The sequence below is a fragment of the Pinus tabuliformis genome, chromosome 3_2 (genome assembly GCF_031772625.1).
Source record: "Pinus tabuliformis cultivar Carrire ecotype Pingquan chromosome 3_2, CPIR1, whole genome shotgun sequence".
Classification (NCBI taxonomy): Eukaryota; Viridiplantae; Streptophyta; class Pinopsida; order Pinales; family Pinaceae; genus Pinus; species Pinus tabuliformis.
In genome coordinates, this window is record NC_142302.1 from 625,024,196 (window position 1) to 625,045,634 (window position 21,439).

Sequence of the window (21,439 nt, forward strand, 5' to 3'; positions counted from 1 at the left end):
AGATCATGGTATATGACAGTTCACTTAAAGTTACACTTCGAAGCATTTGGTATTTCAATAAGTGCTGCAATCTAATAAGCTCACCAATTATTGATTCCTGAAAATCACGCTATGAGCTTCTAATATTAACCGCACTTACCGCCAAATTTTTTGGGTGCTTGGGACATAAGTGCCTTCAATGAGGAGTTAACCCAACCACACCCTATTGAGAGTACCATTGTACTCAACCGTATTTTTCTATGCTGTAAAATCTTTATAGAACATAAAGATCATACATTATATTCAGATAGCAAATGGACATTACATAAAGCCCGTTCTATATTGTAGTCAAAATTATCAGACAATATATAGTACACAGCCTGTATTCAAGTACTTGGGCTACATAACCAAGTAGTTCAATTGTGTACACCTATATAAAAGATGCTTTTCAGTTTTCAAAATCCTGATTTGGAACAATGGCAAATGCACAAAAAATGCTCTTTCCAAAGTAATTTTGCATGCAAGAAACCCAAAGTCCTGGAAACCAGCAATAAAACAAGATATAGAAATTTTGTAGTCAATCTATGACGATGATTTCAAGATATACACGAGCATTTTTTCTTCAGCATCCCAGCTGCAATCAGTTCAACTGCACTGTCTGCCAAACAATACCAGAGGATGTTACTAAACCAAGTTTATGCAAGTACATCATATCAACATAAATGGTGAAAGCTACAAAATATGTTCTTATGAGGCCGCAAGCAGAACCATGCAAAAATTCTACAAAAACTACTCTGCAGAAGCTAATTTAAATTCATCCTTGTCAACATGTTAGAATCTCTTTCAACACAACCGTAGCTCAACTTGGAAAGAAAGTCGACTGTTTGACCATACCTTCCAAAGGCCATCATTGAGATAGTGCATGTTATCAACACCTATCCCTTTGTTGATTGCTTTTCTGAAACAGCAAAAAGAAGCGCTGTTAAATTTCTTGATGATGCATAAAACACATTCAACATTAATTGCTTTATGTAGCATAAAACATATGCTAAACAGGGACCTGTCCCCTCCATAAAATCCCACGTACCCTGGGTTCCAACGTTTTGGGGGACTTGTGGACCCTTAGGAAACGTCCCCAAAGTATTGGGGACTTCATCGAGGACTCGGAGACTTGTTGGCCCTCCCCAAGACGTTTGATGCAGATTCAGGGATATTATAGGCATATACCCTCAGTTTTGACAATCGTGGGCATTGATGATTGGACAACACAATGTTACTCAGCCCTTTACATACTTGCTCAAGCTTTTTCAAAATTGGCAACATTAAGAGCTGTGCATAATACTATACGGTATAGCTTATCATGCTTACAAGCTTGAAGCAACTACAAATATTTATGGTGAATTTGAATTTTAAATGTTATATATATATAATTGCTGTCCCCTGAAAAATTTGGGGTTGTGCTCTAGCTGTCCAAGGGATGCATCCCCCATCCCCACCATTCCCCGTCCCGAAAACTGGCGCAACATAGCATAAAACACAATTGAACCTCAGGGAATAAATTATTTGCCAATTTTTTAATTATTACATTAGCAAAACTGTTTGTATGTGAGGATATTCTCATCCAAACTGCTGTAACAACTAAAAATGAATTACTTTACATGTTATGGCATGGTTGTGAATGTTGAAAATTTGGTAGCTATGGTCGGTATTTTCATTAACAAATTAATGGAGAAAATTCACATTTTGATGTTGACCAAGTCGGCCCCACATGTGAAAAAGCTACCTCCTAAGACACATAAATAAGAGCTCGTTGAACTTCATTTGGAACCATCTCATCACACACATTCGATCTGAAATAGCAAGGCAACATCCACACAGGCAAAGAAGTCAAAGGAGAATCTGTTCTGTGTTGACGAGCGTTGACTTTGGAGAGACTACTTCTGTTTGACCGAGTTCTTTGTCTCTCTTGGAGGCCAAATATTTCAGGGATACTTTGACTCTGTTTGACCATGACTTTGCTCCTGTTCCTGGGCTTGTTGACCGCAGGCTTGACTGAAGCTTTGACCAATAATTTGATGTTGGAAGAATCACCGCACCTCTATAGAATCCGTAATTTCCACCTTGGGGATCCTAGTTACTGGCTTGTAATATTTACCAACACCTGCGGGTTTTGGTGTAACGGCAAACCTCCACATGGTATCAGAGCTTGGACCCAGGTTCGATTCCCCCAAGTTGCGTTTGAGGGGGGTGTTGGAAGAATCACCGCACCTCTATAGAATCCGTAATTTCCACCCTGGGGATCCTAGTTACTGGCTTGTAATATTTACCAACACCTGCGGGTTTTGGTGTAACGGCAAACCTCCACATTTGAGAGGCTCATTTGTGTGGTTTTGACCAAATTTTGGCCCTCTGTTCTGAGCTACCTCAGGCCGAAATTTGGCTCTGTTGCATACTTGACTTTGACCAGCATTGACTGCACTTTCTCTCTCCTTTGACTGATTTGACTTGGTATTTGTTGTCATAATTTTGGAATCTTGTTGGAATATTCTGATGTACTTTTGATGAACTGAATTTCTCTCTCATAAGGAAAGATTGGTTGGGTTTTCCCCTTGTGGGTTTTGCCCTGGCTGCTAGCCTAATTTCTGGTGTCTCTTGTCTCTTGTTTTATTGTTCATTGTGATCTCTATTGCTCTATTGATGAAAGTGAATGGTTGAAATTTTTCATGTATAACTGCTTAATGATTGGAATGCTATAAGAAGTCAAATTGTATCATTGGAAGTAGTTATCAATTTGAAAAATTGTCCTGGTCTTGTTTGCACTAGTAAAATCAACATTGAAATGGCCAGTGAATATGGTAAACATATACAGAATAAATAATACTTATTTTCTGAAATATTTTAACACTGTTTTATATTATGGCTGAATCCAAATCAATTGCATTTTACCAGTTCCTATGATAAGCATGATAAGTTTTTTGAACATCCAAATGAAACCTTAGCATAGATATGAAGAGCGGAAAAATGTTTAATTGATCAACGTCCCAATTATACTGTTAATCTATCAACCCCACAATGATACTAGGTTGAACATGGTTAACAGTAACCCATGTTAATCGCATAACCAAAAGCATTAAACAGAGCAACAAAATATTAAAGGACAAGTACCTTATGACAAATTCATTCATGTTTACTCTCTTTTATGATTCCTAAAAGAGGATAGTTGAGGACAGTAACAAAGTCAAGCAAACAAAGGCGACAGGTATGGAGCAAGCGATGACCAAAACATCTTAAAAACAGGGCATAGCCTTTAAACATAATCCAAGACAGATAAATAATATCTAATTACAAAACAATATGTTTCAAGCAACTAACAAATGTAAGGAAGACCAATCTGTCAACTAGACCCCCAGGTCCTTAAAGTGACCAAGAGCTTTTCATCCCGATCAATAATCAATCTTGAAAACACCTGAAGTGACCAGATTCACCTTAAGGTACCCTGCGGGCCTGCACCCACAACTTAATCTCCTTGGAATCATGGAACCTCAGATTTGAATTGGATTCATGGGGTTTTTTCGAACTTTGGATCGGATCCATTTCCTAACACAGGATCCATTTCCAGCACAAGTGCATCCAGATCCCAGTGACAGAGTCATGGCAAACATACCCCCTAGCTATATATTTTGAATAATTCTTACAATTGTCATCTCTAGGAACAGTAAGCACACAATTTAAATAATAATTATTTGCTGACTTGGTCAAGATTCGAGCCATTTGTTCCCAAGTGTCACAGTTGAGCACTTTAGGATTAGCATTAGATTAGTTGTAATCATGATGTTCATGTTAATATTGTATTTTTGTATTTTTGTACATTAAGTTCTCTTCAGTGCAATCTGTCTTCTAGAGAACTGTCTCTCTCATCTGAAAGGTTAAAGTCAGCATGCAATGTGTCTTTCTGTAATTAATGGGTCTCTCTTTGCATTAGATGTGTTCAAACTTCATACTGCACGGTTTTCCACTACTTGTAAGTTCTCTCTCTCTCGTCTTGCAATTGTAGGAATTGATTTGACTTCTCAATGTCCACCATCTTGGCTCAGACTGTTTTGGTTTTATAGCCTGAATATTTGATCATGCTATATGCTAGCAATTGCAGTCATTAAATCTTCAGCAAACTTGGTGGTTGTGTCTCATTCCTCAATTGGCAATATGACTATGGAAGCTAAACAGTTGATGTGCTTAAATTCAGATTTCATTTCCTTTTTTTCAATATGAAATTTAAATATTAAATTTATTTTAAAAATTAGGATTATAGTTCCAATTCCCCAACTCCTAATTTCTAGATGAATGCCACACTTGCACTGGATTCTTCTGCCAATTCCAATCCCACCCAGGGTTCATGTAACTTTGCAATACCACAATAGCACACAGAACTTGTTTAATCAAAACCCTTCAAAAACCCCCGGATGCGGGTGACAAGACGCGTGTTAATGAAGAGCCACATGCTAGCCATGTGCTGCCTCAAGATTAAGGCAGGCAAGCTGATACGACGCTCGCCGCCAAGGAATAAAAGCATGGGAGAACAACAGAAGCATTTCAATGCTCTGTCTGGTTCACTGGTGCGATTGCAGCAAGCAGTTATGGCGAACAGGATTCGAGGTGGTGATGGGGAGGTTAAAAAAGGTGGTGGGTCGGCTCTCCATGCGCCGGTTCACGCTCAGTTTATGGTTCTCGGTGCTCAAGCTCTTGCCTGGTTTATGGTTCTTCAAGCAACAGCTCTTGCTGTCAAAGCCATTTCCCTGACTGTTGGGTGCCGTCTCAAGTCTGAAAGGTTATCCTATTCTGCATTGCTCCATACCCCTGGTGTTCCTGCAAATATGGTGAGGCCTCGACAGCGATTGCTCAGCCGTCGAGGTTCTGCTCGGGGTGGGTCTTCGCGTCCTCCAGTTGATGCGTCCCAATCCCACTGTTGCCTCTGCCATTGTCATCGAATCGCTGAGGCCAACCCCCTCCAAACAAGCCAATTTCTGGACTCAAGCGCCCCAGACTCTGATCCGGCACCTACACCTGCCTTCGGTTCTGCCATTTTCACCTTTAGCAGTTCTCTGAACAAGCCCCGTATCAATAACCACGTATCGGTTCTCTTCCTTGAGGACTCTCCGGATGGTGGCGATGTTCATCACAGTAAGGGGAAGCATCCAGGTGGAAGCTCAGAGGACGCCATGGAGAAGCCTGCGGATGCTCCAGAGCTTGTTTCTAACCTTCCTCAGGCTCAGGAGGTGTCGACATCCAAAGGGGACAATGTCAACATGGACTCCTTTCCCACTGCAGAGGAAATTGAGAAGTATGGCTGGTGCAGGGTGGTCGAGGAGGAGCCGGATGAATAGCCGCCCATCTGTTCGGAATCATGACCTCCATCGCTGCTCAGGTCTTGTTTTGGTTTTACTGTTTATGTCTTGTTGGCTTAGAGTCTGTTCATGCTATGTCTGTACTGCCCGAAAGGGATAATGTTGAAGGTCTTTTGATGCCCCTGCGAGGGTTGAACACTTTTGGTCTAGCGCCCCTACGAGGGATGTCTAGTTTTGGTCTGGCTGCTCTTTTGTGGTATAGTGCCCCTACGAGGGTTGTTTCACTCAGACGTGGTGCCCCTGCGAGGGCTGCTCTTTTTTTGGTCACTCCTATTCCAAAGTGCCACAGTTGGCCTCTGGTAAAATGACTCTGTGAATGTAACTGTTTTTCTTGATCCTGTAAATAATAGAATAGTTTTAACGAGAAAAAAAAAAAACCCTTCAAAAACTAAGCATGCACTTTAACAATAATATAAAGTCCCATTAAAGTAAGGAGAATAAATTTCTTATAGGCTATAAATTACTGAGGAAAAGGAATAGAAAAGAAAATGACAAACACAGATACACTAACTGATGTCAGTATGCAGACATACTTTTAGGCATCACATTTATAAACTGCATTAGACACGCTGCCTTTAAATAGGAAAAGGCACACAACAAACCACCAATCAAAACTGCAGTTGACCAAAACCACAGCCAAAAATCACAGACATGTGCATTGTCAGGTAATATAATATTATAGTATACACATGATAGGGTGGTGATAAGTTGCCATTAATTATTCTAATACCCCCACCAACCAGGAAATGACTACATCTTGAAGAGTTATCCCAAATTCCTAACTTAACCTTTCCCAGTCGCTTGGTAAGGATATTGGTTGTTTACTTCCTGAGCACAAAACCTCAACTCTATCTCTAAGTTTACCACCTACCCTCTAATGTAGTCCATATGTACTTTAGGACACTTCGACTATCATAATGAAGCATTATGGCATGATCCTCTCTAAAGTTCAGAATCCCAAGTACTTGACAAAGCCACACTGCCTCACATGTGGCATCTGTAGCTGCTTTGTATTTTGCATGACATGGACAATGAATTGCTTATTGCTTGTTACTTGTCAAATACACTATATCAAATCCCAGCATGAGCATGTACCCTAAATTTGACTTCATATCATCATATGATCCTGCCCAGTCTGCCTCTATATAACTTGTAAGTTGGAGATTGCCATCATGTTGTACTTGCTACCATTTGAAATTCTCCTTGGGGATTTTAGTCTTGTTTCACTCAAAATGAATTTCTCCAAAATTCATCTTTGTGATTTGGCATTGATGGTTTGTGGTTAAATTTGTGTATATTCAGCATCGACAATTTGTGGATACATTACAGGTTGAACTTATTATCAAAAGTTCATCATTCGGCATTGAATTTTGATGAGTGCTATAACCAAAGATAGCACATGGTTGCAGGTTTTCATCACTCAGTAAAATATTGGACAAGTTTCTTGAAATTGATCTTCAGAGCAGCTATCATAAGAGAGAAGGTTACATTCATACCAGTACATAGCTTGCAGACCTTTTAGTTCAGCAGATTTCCCCATGCTTGCAATTCAAATTCAACACTTGCTGGATGCATGGGAATCTAAAAAGTTCAAAAGGGTGAAATCTGATTTTCAATATTTGCTCTCTTGGAAATTTTATACTTTTCATAAATTTATCTTACATAAATCTGATCATATATTTGGATACTATTTGTGGAAGAGTGCATAGGATTCAATTTTGGTGGAAATCAAAGTCAAAATTTTGGTCAACATTAGGGTTTGTGTACTTTAAAAAATAGTTACATTTGTAGATACTCTTTATTGAGGATAGCACGTAGGCCAAATTTGGTGATTTGAGACCATGGAAAATCAGGTCAAAGTTAGGGTTTCTGCATTTTGGAATTTGGTCATATTTTTGGGAACCTTTAATGGTGAACAACATGGGGATCAAATTTCTCATCATTCCAAGAAACTCAAAGAAAGTAAGGTTTTCCATGCCTTGGAAGCAGTGTTCTATGGAGACGCATCCCCCAAGGTGGAGTGCACCCCTATGTTCCCCACACTCACGAAATCAGGGGAACGCATAGGGAAGTGTTTCTCCACACCCCACTTTTGGGGAAACATTTCTCTAGTGCGGGGGACATGTTTCCCCAAAAGGGGGTGCTTCTAGACATCCCCAATGAAAGGGGGACTTCTGGGTGTCTCCTCAAGAAAAGGAGTGCCTCTAGGCATCCCCCCAGAAAAGGGGGACTTTTGGGTGTCCCCCTAAAATTTAAGGAGACAAGCTTATATTATAAAATACAAGTGAATTTAAAAAGGTGCTAAGAGTAATTTAATATAAGGTTTATTTGACTCTTACTATAAGATTATTTAGAGAATAGTCTTTCTGATTAATCACATTGCAAGGATTGGGTCGACGTTTCGAATCAACTAATGTGGTTCATCCTCAGGACAAGGTGAGAAATCAATTGATCTAAGAGAATAAATAGCAGGGATGCATCACTGTACAATGTTAGCCGTTAGTGAAATAAAATTATTTAGTTAGAAACTAGCCATTATGTAATAATAAATTATTTATTATCGAAAAGTCGCAAATTTATTAATTAAATAATCTAATAAAATAATAATATGAGCAAGGGTTGACCTAGTCAATGGGACGAAGAAAACTAGTTGTTATCATAATAATATTAATTAGTTTGTAGAAAACTAGCCATTATCATAGGTGATTATAATAATATTAGGTAAAAGGTTTTTATTATGTAATAAAATATTACAAAAAACTAACATATTTACCAAATTAAATAACTAAAATCTTATAAATTCATATAATAATGTCTTACAACTATTATAAATTTATATAATAATAATAGTTTGAAAATAATCAATTATAAATCTTATATAATAATATATTACTAATATTATGAATTTATATAAAAAGTTTAAATGAAATTAATAATCAATTTTATTATTATAATACTATGACTAGAACTAATAATATAATTATTTATTTATATGAATAATAGGTTAAAAAAAATTAATCGCTTTAGATAACTTTATATTAAACATTAACAAACATTCAATAAGGACTATAAGGGGGGATAGCCACCTTATTGACAAAGAAAGGAATAACTAACAACAAGAGGAGAGTAACCAAATAAAAGGAGGAAGATAACAAAAGCCAAGAAAGATAAGGGGGAGGAGAGAGTAGTAGAGTTAAGAGGCAAGAGCTGGAATCCAGCTTTTACTTAACTTCCAGCCATCATCCCTATTTAGGTTATTGGTATGCCTCTCGATCTCAATTGCTTCCCTAAGTTTCCTGTGGTGGAAATGACCAATTTTAGCAATGACCTTAGATTCTTCAATGCATACATGGTGCTTTGATTTCTCAGCATGTTCTGCAAGGCCTGACGTGTGGGAGCGATTGTGTCTGATGTCAGCCGCATGCTCACTGATCCTCTGCTTAATAGATCTCCCAGTGTCTTCAATGTAGGGGATACCACAGGAGCAGGGACCAAGGTAGACCCCTTGTTGAATTGAGGCTTCTGTGATCCATAACATTTTTAAGAAGAGTTTCGGCGTAAATCACATGTAGAAAACCTTTGTCGACGCGTTTCGAACCAACTAGTGTGGTTCATCGTCAGGACAAGTTGAAGAGTCAGATCATGGCTACAAGTTAAATAGGGAGAGTAGATCTTCCAAACGGCTAGGTGTGACCATTAACGACTATATAAAAACGGCTAGATTATATAATAATATTATAATGTTAATTATGGGTTAATAAGTCAAAAGGTAATAACTCATAGTAATATAATATTATAATCATAGTAACTAATTTTCTTCTTAATAAATAATTCAATAATTTATATATTATAATATATTATATATTTGAATCTTATTCTATTTCATTTTATTTATAAATTTTATTTGGTTATTAAATTAATTAATTTAATTCTTTTTAATTAATCATTTAAATCCAATAGGGATAAGATATAGTCAATCTAGGTCAAGTAAAGGGGTTTTTATTTAATAAATTAATTATTAAATATTAGTTTAAAAAAAATATATGGTTTATTAACGTAAGGGTAAAAACTTAATAGCAAAATTATACGTAAAGCCATCTAATGGATCTAGGGATGTTAGTACAAGCCCGGATTGATAATATTAAGATATTATTGATATGGTATTAGTAATAAAAATATTAGAACGAGAGACAAAATTCTAAATACAAGAAGGTCAAGAATAGGACAATTAATAAAATAAATTAACCAAAGGAGAAACCTTAGGAGGATGGAAAAGTCAAGGCTCAACGGAGAAGGATAGGTAATTGGACCTAGTTAAACTAGTTGGAACCACCATTCCAAATGGAAAAGGAGTTGCTTTAAGGTCTGGACTAGGTGGTCTCCCTTATATTGTTTTAGGCAGAGAATTGCGAGCCTTCAACAAGTTATTGGGATTTTCCTAGGGGCAATTGGATTTCCCTTAGGGAAATTCATCCCGAAGCTGCACAAATTTCAACAGTCCCTCTCAACTAGGGAGGAATTTCCAACTGCCCCAAGTGTCTCATCTCAGATGTACATGTTTTGAAATAAGAGAATCTCATCTCATCTCATAGAAGGAGAATAATCCACAACCAGTGGTAGGGGAGATCGATTTACCACAACCAAGTCCATGGTAGTCATAAATGAACTTTGTAAAGATCACACGCACCCACTGGTCTCCAAGTCAAGCTCCATGACCTCATCTCAAATGAACAATGGTGACTCTATCCATATAAGAAGAAGAAGAATCCATGTGACAATAGGGGATATCAATCTACCACAGCCAAGTCCATGGCAGTCATAAATGACCTTGTTAGAGATCATCCAAACCCTATGTCCACTGACTGCCCCTCTCCTAAATTGATCTTCATCGATCAAGTGGTAGAACATATGCATCCAATACTTAGGGAGATCAATTTACCATAACCAAGTCCATGGTAGGCGCGTTTTCCATTAGGTAAACATCCCACATGCCTAAGCCTCCTCTCCCATGTGGCCAAGATGGGAGGCAATCCCGATAAGCTTAACAACCTCACGATGGCCCTTGGTCAATAAAGACGTGAAAGTGACCTGCAGGTAGGATGCATACTAGGGCATGTACTCAACAAAGTCCATGGCTTTAAGGAGTACCCTCACACCCAGGAGCTCTCTTGCTCTTCTCCCCTCAGCAAGTCCATGGCTAGTAAAAAGACTAGGATCCTGAGCATAGTTCGGTGTTCTCGATCAATGGTGTTCCCTCTTGGGGAGGGAGAGCCTCTTTGCACATCCCCCTTCACCAATTCCATGGCTAGCCATAAAGACGGGGGAAGGCATATGCTCAATGGATACATTCTCCTGCATCCCAGGCTACTCTTGGAAGAATATGAACTTCTTTGGCTTGGTGAGAATGTCTACAATCCACTCATCTGTTAAAGCATCACTATTTCAGTTTTGCAACAAGTCACTGTTGGAGCCTCACTGCTCCCTCTGTGCGAGAGCCTCATCGTTCCCTTTGTGCTAGAGACTCATCCCTCCCTCTGTGTTAGAGCCTCATCACTCCGTCAGTGGTACCAAGTCTAACAATCCTAGCGATAACTGTCAAAGCCACACTGCTTGCAATATGATTGGCCATTGTTGAACAGAATGCAATGAAGTCTGTTACCTGCTTATCTAGGTAATCAAGGCAAGACCCATACTGAAGCAACACCTCAATGTGTTCTTCCTGTTTACAACACTCCTAGTTCACTTGGCACCAGCGTATCTCTTTTGTCATAGCATTGTCTCAATCCATGTAGGTATCTCAATACCAGCTTTGTAGCATCCCAACATGTTGCAAAGCAAGGATCCATCTAGTTGCCTTCTCATCATGAGATCTGCCAAAACTGAATCTGAAGAGGAGTCTCTCAACTGCTTCAGTGTAATCCATCATGCCAAGTCTCTAATAATATACTTCCCTTAACAAGGAAATCCTCATCATCTCTTTGTTACACTTCTAATCTCAAGAAGTGGATCACCTTGGGCTCATAAGTCAACTCCCTCTGGCACTGAACACTGAGATGATCTAATCCTGTGAGAATAAATTGCTAGCATATATGAAACAAAAAATGAAAGACATACCTTCAACCTTGAAGAGAGGTTGGTGTCTGCATCAGATGTCCATTATTCCAAGCATGCCAAGCCCAGGGGACTTGCTTAAGTCCGTACGGGGCTTTTGTTAATCTGCAATCATGAGAATCCTTCTTATGTACCTCAAAGCCTTGAGGTAGCTTCAAGTATGTTACTTCTTCAAGTACATCATGGAGAAAGCCAACTTCATATAATGCATCTAGCAACAGGTGCTAGGATCTTATCACAATCCTCTCCCTTTGAGAGCATATTCCTTATCACTATTGAAATTAATATCGTGTAAGCATCTGACATTGTTGCATTCCTGCATGAAGGACATATTGCTCCCAGTATCTCATTAGACTATTGCATTCAATCTCACAATCTACTCCCTTTGAATAGAGAGCCTCTTCAGACATAGTCATCGATCTGGGAGACTGCAATCTTTCCTAAGGGCTCTTAGCTCTTATCCATTTTCAAGCGCCACTATGATCATGGGATGACTCTGCATGCTCCTTAATATCGGTATTGAGGATTAGGTCCTTACATCCATCTGATGTACATATTGACCCCAAAATAAGAGTAAGAGAAATAATAGCAAAGTAAACAAATATTATGAAAGAGACTCTGATGATGAAGCAAGAATCTGCACATAATCCTCCACATTTTCAGCTTCTTCATGCTTTCTTCTCTAGATATGAGAGTGTCTTCTTCACACTCTTGCACCAGCGCCCTCTTGAAGCTAACTCTTCCAGCATTAAGCTTCATCTTGACAGCCCTCAAGATGAATGTGCTTTTCTTGGTCACATGCTCATCTAAGAAGTTAGGAAAGGAAGCATTTGGTTAGCTAATTAAACAATAGTCTAAAAAGATAAAACAATTAAACAAGAACAGTGTCACAAGGAAATAACATAAGTCTTGAAAGCACTTATCTTTAATGAGGACTGTAGGAAGCTATCAACTCCCTCTTAATCCTAACTTTGCAAAAGAAGAAATGCTTCCTCTTGAACACCACTTGTATCCTTAACCTCCTTCATCGGCAGCCAAGCCCAATTATCATTGTTCAAGATGACTATTGGATCTGCATCACACCATCTCCTATAGAGAGGTAGGCCCATCTAGGGTTATTCTGAATTTGAATATTTGCTCACTGATCACATCATATCATGAAGATTTTGAATTGTACTAGGGTTCCAATGCTATAGAACCTAGGTCTTTTCAAGATCCAAGGCCACTCCTAGGGATTTCTATCAAACCCTAACCATTATTTGTGAGAACAAGGACTCCCTAGGGTTTCCTCCAAACCTTAACATTCTTTAGGGTCTCCAAAATCTTCATCTCTTTCATTTTGTTTGATCATGAAATCCAACCTGACTCTGATACCATGTTAATTTTAGGGCTAGATAGTTCTATGTTTTAGATAATTGCATTTTTAAACATTTTTCAACATTACATTCACCCCATATCATCATAAATAATTATATAGAGAGAACATCAATATCAACAATGCAGGGGAACATTAAGGAACATTAGAAGAAAAACATACAATAGAAAGACCAAGATTTTGGTCAAAGGCTAGGGCAAAACCCCAAAAGGGGAAAACCCATAACCAATTCTTCTTCTTCTATTAGATGTTCATCAAATGTTCAACTAAGATACAAAGTGCAATTATCATGAGATGTAAGTTTTCATCATCAATCACATTAGGCCTCCTAGGTCCAACCCCGTACCATGCAAGATCCTCATAAGATGGCAACAAACACGCTTATCAATCAAGCCCTTCGTAAGACCTTTGTTAGGTATCCGTATCACTGTCACAAATAGCATATGATCATGTCTCAAATAGTATACGAGAAGCTACCATAGGAGCACATCATTGTCCTCATACTATTGTCAAGTATCACTGCCATATATCATATTGTCATAAGGATACTGCCATACATCACTATCATATCATATATCACTGTCATATTATACAATACTTGTCAATCACTATCATATTATACAATACTTGTCATTTATACACTACTTGTCATTTATACACTACTTGTCATATCATAAATCACTTGACTTATTATACAACACTTGACATATTATACATCACTGTCATATAGGAACAAGCATCACTGCCATATATCACTGTTATAACTGCCACAAGGTCACTGTCATACATCATTGAAGATGATTCCAACTCAATAAACTAGGGTACACAAATCTTCCCGCACACAAGCCCACAAATTGACTAATCTAGGGCATGATCCACAACCCATGCTTCTACAAAATTTTCCTCCTTAATTGTACAGAACTAGGGCTCTTTTATTTAGCCACTAACAGTCCTTGCACATTGATCTTAAGTTGCCCCAAGCATTGTTCAAAATTGAACCTCGTCAACTTGAAAACCAATCAACATACCTTTTAAGGATGACCTACCAGTTGCCCTAAACTCCACGCTTGTCCACTTGTCACTGTGACTTCAACCCTCTATAAGGGCACCATAATAGCTATAGGTGAGCCCTAACTAGTGCTTCAAACAATCCTCACAACTCTATAAAAACCTTACTTTTTCCCATGTAATTTAATGTGATATCATTATTATCACTGTGTTATTTACTTCTTTCCTTTATTATTATTAGTGTTTTCTATCATCAAAGTTTCAAACAACTACCAAATCATAAAGAACAATAAGACAATAGGACACAAGATATAGGCAATCAGCCAGGGCCAAAACCTCTTCAACTAAGAGGAAGACCCACCAAAATCCTTCTCTTCTTATAGAACTTCAATTGACAAATTCCAAGACCTATGACCGTTGACCAAGTCCCTCCAAGACCAAGTCATCCTTCCTTCTTGATGAGCAACAAACTTCAACCTTCAAGCAACTTCGACCCCAGCTTCACAACTTCGACCTTGATGTAGCTTCAGCAATTTCGACATAGAAGCTTCACAGCTTTGATCTAGAGGCAGTTTCAAAGCTTCGATCTTGCAGCTTCACAATTTCGACCTTGCAGCTTCACAGCTTCGACCTTGCAGCTTCACAGCTTCAATCTTGTAGCTTCATAGCTTCGATCTTCCAGCTTCACATCTTCGACCTTGCAGCTTCACATCTTCGATGCAGCTTCAGAATTTTGTCTAGCCAAGAGAGAGAGAGAGAGGCCCAAAAACTTCGATCTTGATCTTCTTCTTCTTCTTCGTAATTTTCCAGCTTCTATCTTGAGGAGATCAAACTTGCTTGAGTGAGTGTACAAATGAGGTCAAATTCCTTCTTATTTATAGGCTTGTGAGGGGTACAAATTGCTATCTTGAGGCTGACTTGTCCCTTCATGTAGGTCGACTTGATCTTTGTGCCATGACGAGGGCTTGGAGGGTCTTTTGACTCTATTTTGACTCAATAATTTTTTTTTTACAATATGTAACATGCCCAAATGGGTCTTCAATACATGACAATGACTCAATTGACTTTATGACAAACCTAGAAGCACTCAACGAGTGCTTGACCTAAAAATATTTTTTCCATGAGCATGAAACTCATGCCTCAAGAACACAAATAATAAATTTATTTTCCTCTTTTCATTAAATACATAAAATCAGGATTACATACGCCATTATGAAGACCGAACCTAGTTACATATTTCAACAATTCTCGACCTGCAAAAACCCTGACCTTCACACGCGTGAGAGAAAGATGGTCACAAAAATTAGATTTCGCTTTCCTCTTGAAATGCTTCTTTCTTCTAGGTCTTCATTCCTTGTCTTTGTTTTCTTGCTTGAGATCGAATTGCAGATGTGTGTCTCAAATGAGATTGAGTTCTACTTATATATAGACTTCTCATGAGGTCGAATAGCCTCAAACTGGACCAACTTCTTCTTGAAGGGTCGATTTGTGCTTGTAGGTTCATATGGACTTCCTAGACTCAAAATAATATATTTTACATGTTACAACTTGTCCAATAGGGTCTTACACAAATGATAAAGACTCTCTTGACTTAAGAAAAATATTCTTTTGAATTGACAAACCCTAGAAGCGTGAAGAACACCCTTGACCTAGGTGACCAACAAAATTGGAGCATGAAACCCATGCTTAAAATAATATTTTTCTTTCTTCTTTTTCTTGTAACATAAGATATACAAATTGACATGTGTGCACTGACAATTATGAAGAACGAAACTAGTTACATTTTCCAACACTCCCTCTTAACTAGGGAGGTATTCATAACTGTACAAGCGGTACAAGGATATTCTCAAATAGAAGAGTTCACATAAGAAGAGTCGGATCGGTAGGCCATCTTTAAGCATCAAAATCATGACCAACATTGTCAACATAGTAAGGTTGTTATAATTTGGCAACTCAGGGATCAATTTTTGCTAGAAGAAATCACATCTTTCAGTTCTATTTGAACCACCTATAATAAAATTTTATTTCTGACAATTCTAATATGACTTTCGAAAAACAGTGAGTCACATCTTAATTTGGAAGTGACTTTCCAAAAATAGAAAGTCATGTCTAAATGATCAAGGGTGGTCTCGTCATATGGAACCCACTTTAAAATCAAATCAATCGTGACTATACAAGTCAAGAACTAATATTTTTATCCTTATTATTATTATTATTTATAAAATAGTCTAAAGTCATTCACCTTTAATGGATTAATAAAAACGAATTCTCTCATGGAATAAGTAAATTAAATTGAGAATCTCTTACTTGGCAAATCAAACCTCTTTCTCTTGGAATAAAATAGCAACTCCACACTTAAGAGAATGTAACTCTCCCTCACTAATTCAATATATGGAAAAAGTGTAACTCCTCATTAAATGCACTTGTAACTCCCTCATTCAATTCGATTTGTAGCTCTCACCAAATATTATCTCATGTCTAAGTGTAACTCTCTCTCCCCCTAATTCAAATTGTAACCCCTCAAGACAAGTGTACCACTCTCTCTATTCTTGGGATGAGTTAAACTTCTCAAGTAACTCCTCCCTCGTAGAATTTGATTCTCCTGTTATTGGCTCAAGGCATGAATTCATTTTGTAACTCCTCTAATTTCTCATCTACTTGAGCAAGAGAAAGTAAGAGATGAGAGTAGCATGTCCATTGTGAAGAATGAGAACAAGTGTTGAGTGTGTGCAAGAGATGTGTGAGAACTAGTGAAGAGCAAGAGCAAAGGAAGAGTTGAAGCAAGTGTGAAAGACATGATCTGATCAAAAGGAGGAGATCTTCAAGCAAAGAACAAGTGCACTTCAGCTTCAAGTTGATCAGGGATTGGTGACTTTATTCATTCTCATTCTCTCTCTCTCTCTTGTACTTTGTTGAACAATTAAAGAAATCTAATAGAAGAAGAATCATTTGGGTTTCCCCCTTGAGGGCGTTTTCCCTAGTCATTGGACCAAAATCTCAGTGTCTCATATTTGTGCTTGGTTGTCTTCATATGATCCTTAAGTTTATGTTTCATCTACCATTGATGATCTAAAAAGTTTTGAAGAAGAAATTTGCATTCTAAGTAATTGTATCAGCATAGAACATTCAATTTTTCGTATAAAACTTTCAGATTTTAACATGGTATCAGAGTCTTGGTGAAGACAAGTCCAAGGAGACTAGAGATCACCTGAATAGACCCCACTTCCTGCCAAAGTTTTTTGATCAAGATGACTTAATCCTACTTCAAGGTAGAGGAGAAGTTGAATGATGCTTCAAACTTTGGTCTATGGAAAGCAAGGTTATATATCACTCTTGAAGAACGCGAAGCTTTGGAGTATGTTGATGGCACAATAGCTAATCCACTAGAGAATTCAAGTGTTGTTGTCAAATCCAAACATAAAAAGGGTGAAATCAAAGCTAAAAAAATTATCCTTGATTCTCTTAGTGATCATCTCATTACTTATGTTTCTGATTTGAAGAAAGCTAAAGAAATGTATGACAAACTAATTGACATGTTTGCAATTAGTAACTTGAACCAAATTATTGCCTTGAAGAATCAGTTGAAGGACATCAAGATGAACAGAGGAGAGACAGTTCAAGCATACTTTCTGAGAATGACCAAAATCATAAATCAATTGTCAATAGTTGGTGAAGTTGTACCCGACAAAGAAATGGTGTTGATTGCGCTTGGATGCCTTTTGGATGCCTTTCACCAGTTTGGGAGACTTTTATCACCACAATCAGCGATATCAACACTATTCCCACATTTGATGAGCTCCTGGGAAAGTGTATCCAAGAGGCGACCGAACTCCAGAGGGAGAATCTCACATCATGAAGAAGGGGAACCTACTGCATTTTCAGCCTGTGACAAGAGAAAAAAAGGTAATAAAAAGAAATCTGCTTTCAAATCAGATAAAGGGAATTTACACATGTCAAAAGTTAGATGATTTAACTGTCAAAAGCATGGTCACTTTGCTCGTGACTATAAAGAAAGAAGCAGAGCACTTCGATTCAAAATTAAATCTGATTTAGAAAAGATACTTCTGAAAATCAAAGAAAAGGCCATGCTAAGAAAACAAGAAATCCAATGTATAGAAATAATGCAGCGGAAACTCAATCAGAATATTTTCTTGTTTTTGCTCTTTCTAGTTCTTCTTCAGCAGATTCATTTGATAGTTGGTTAGTTGATAGCCACCTATCTAGCCAATAGGGGTAGTGAGACTTGTCTGCATAACTTAACTAGGATGTAGGTGTTCCACCACTTGACGTTTAATGAAACTTAGTTGTGCTTGATTCTTGTCTGTGTGACTTGAGTCTTGTCTATGTGATGATCCTTTCTTTTCCAAATTTGTATCAAGTGGATGATTCTTCTTTAGATTGCAACTTCATTGTTACAGAGCAAATTTGAACTGAGATGAATAAAAGAGATCGGAGGAAGCAAAGATCTTCGATGCAAAAAGAAATTCCTCCCTAGCTGAGAAGGAGAGTTAAAATTTGGCAGCTCGGGGATGAATTTCTCCTAGAAGAAATCATATCTTTCAATTCTGTTTGAACCACCTATAATAAAATTTCATTTCTGACAATTCTAATATGACTTTCCAAGAGAAGTGTGAGAACTAGTGAAGAGCAAGAGCAAGGTAAGAGTTGAAGCAAGTGTGAAGGACATGATCTGATCAAGAGAAAGAGGAGATTTTCAAGCAAAAAGCAAGTGCACTTCAGCTACAAGTTGATCAGACATTGGTGACTTTATTCATTATCATTCTCTCTCTCTTTGTACTTTGTTGAACAATTGAAGAAATCTAATAGAAGAAGAATCATTTGGGTTTCCCCCTTGAGGGGTTTTGTCGTGGTCATTGGACAAAATCTCAATGTTTCATATTTGTGCTTGATGGTCTTCATATGATCCTTAAGTTTCTTTTCTATCTACAATTGTTGACTAAAACATTTTGAAGAAAAAATTTGCATTCGCATAGAACATTCAATTTTCTGCAAAGAACATTCAAGTTTCTGCAAAGAATTTTTAAATTTCTGCATAGAACTTTCAAATTCTAACAAAGGACTTACTTTGGCAAGCTCTTATTAGAGCATAATGTTGGGAGGCTTTACGTGAGATACCACACTACCTTTTCAAGGGACAAACCCCATTCGGATGTTCACTAGGTATGTCATTTCAGGACTACCTTTATCTTGGATTCTGAATCCTCAAAGAATATCGGTCCTCTTCGACCACTCTTGTCTTAGATACCTGTCCAAACCTCAAAGAATGTCGGTCAACAAGAATACTTCCTATCTTGGATTCTTTATCCTCAAGGAGTATTAATCTTAGATGCTTATCCAATCCTCCATTCTCTCTACATGGCCTTCACTTAGACATACAACTATTAGTCTTGGCCTAGTGTATGACACATGATAGAAAGAGAATACAATGTCCATCATCACTCCCTCTCAACCAGGAAGGATATCCCATTCCCTCTTAATCAAGAAATAGATCATGCTCCTTCACAAGTATTAAGGAGACTTCTTACTCCCTCTCAAATATAGATGAGATTCCTTACTTCCTTTTGATTAGGAAGTCATAACCACAAGCTCTTTAGCTTGTCTTCAACGATTCATTAACTACTAGTTCTTCATGGGGATCTTCAAGTAGTAGCTGCATGGCTCCTCCTTTCTTTTGCATCTCATCATATTGAGCTTCTTTCTTTCTTGATATTATGGAGCCATCCTCTTCCTTTATTATTGTGACAGGGTTCAAGCCATCAACCTTACATATCACTTTCCTCTAGTCATCATCAATGAAGGCATTATATTGAGCCTTATCAAAATAGAGCTAATCATAACTCCCTCTAAACATGAAAGTGATATTTTGTTGTTATTGAAACACAAATATCAGGTTATCTTCTTATATTGCTACCTTTCAATTCCAAGATGATGATGTAAACATCTTGACTACATAATCCTTTAAGGATTACCAAAACCATTCACTCAATCCATATGTTCTTTGAATCAAGTTCAACACCAACAGTTGAAGTTTCCTCAATTGCCATTATGCATTTTGCAATTTCCTTTCAGGTAGCAAAACAATATGTTAACCACATAACCAATATTAAAGTATTAAATATCATATTTACCTTATCATAAAGGCCCCTTCATCAAAGTATTTCTTACCTGAGTCCTTTGAGATCAACATCTTTTTGCATAATTCATCTCCATATTGTACAAGAATCCTTCTCCATGCATTTACTTTTAATCAAGGTGCCCATTGATCAAATTGATATCTTCCTTGGAGTTATCATTATTAACTCTTTTTCATTCTTCCAGAGGCTATGCTCGATGTTGATCAATATCATTGTGTTTATGCCATGCTATCTTGTGAGATAGTCTTGAGCTCTAGCATGTCAAATTTCTTCTTTCAAGAATAGTGTAACCATATGGAAGACTTACCAAGCACACTTTTATAATCGACTCTTTCTGCAAGATTGTTGTAAATATGAACCTTACCCTAGCAAAGAGTTACTTAAAATATGCATACCTTCGCTTTTATATAACCATTCGGTTGAGGATATCCCATTCCCTCTTAATCAAGAAATAGATCATGCTCCTTCACAAGTATCAAGGAGACTTCTTACTCCCTCTCAAATATAGATGAGATTCCTTACTTCCTTTTGATTAGGAAGTCATAACCACAAGCTCTTTAGCTTGTCTTCAACGATTCATTAACTACTAGTTCTTCATGGGGATCTTCAAGTAGTAGCTGCATGGTTCCTCCTTTCTTTTGCATCTCATCATATTGAGCTTCTTTCTTTCTTGATATTATGGAGCCATCCTCTTCCTTTATTTTTGTGACAGGGTTCAAGCCATCAACCTTACATATCACTTTCCTCTAGTCATCATCAATGAAGGCATTATATTGAGCCTTATCAAACTAGAGCTAATCATAACTCCCTCTAAACATGAAAGTGATATTTTGTTGTTATTGAAACACAAATATCAGGTAATTGTCTTATATTATTGCCTTTCAATTCCAAGATGATGATGTAAACATCTTAAGTACATAATCCTTTAAGGATTACTAAAACCATTCACTCAATCCATATGTTCTTTGAATCAAGTTCAACCCCAACAGTTGAAGTTTCCTCAATTGCCATTATGCATTTTGCAATTTCCGTTCAGGTAGCAAAACAATATGTTAACCACATAACCAATATTAAAGTATTAAATATCATATTTACCTTATCATAAAGGCCCCTTCATCAAAGTATTTCTTACCTGAGTCCTTTGAGATCAACATCTTTTTGCATAATTCATCTCCATATTGTACAAGAATCCTTCTCCATGCATTTACTTTTAATCAAGGTGCCCATTGATCAAATTGATATCTTCCTTGGAGTTATCATTATTAACTCTTTTTCATTCTTCCAGAGGCTATGCTCGATGTTGATCAATATCATTGTGTTTATGCCATGCTACCTTGTGAGATAGTCTTGAGCTCTAGCATGTCAAATTTCTTCTTTCAAAAATAGTGTAACCATATGGAAGACTTACC

General features: G+C 37.5%; 1 protein-coding gene across 1 annotated transcript in view; it reads right to left on the reverse strand.

Moving 5' to 3' along the window:
• Positions 1 to 562: 562 nt before the first annotated feature.
• LOC149182181 (pseudouridine synthase and archaeosine transglycosylase (PUA) domain-containing protein) overlaps positions 563 to 21,439 on the reverse strand; it is a 128,615-nt gene continuing 107,738 nt past the window's right edge. The window contains exons 7-8 of the mRNA XM_089416792.1: positions 874 to 937; positions 563 to 637 (exon numbers count right to left, since the gene is read on the reverse strand). Coding sequence (XP_089272918.1) covers positions 620 to 637; positions 874 to 937 — 82 coding nt within the window. The 3' untranslated portion in view covers positions 563 to 619. The remainder of the gene's footprint in view (positions 638 to 873; positions 938 to 21,439) is intronic.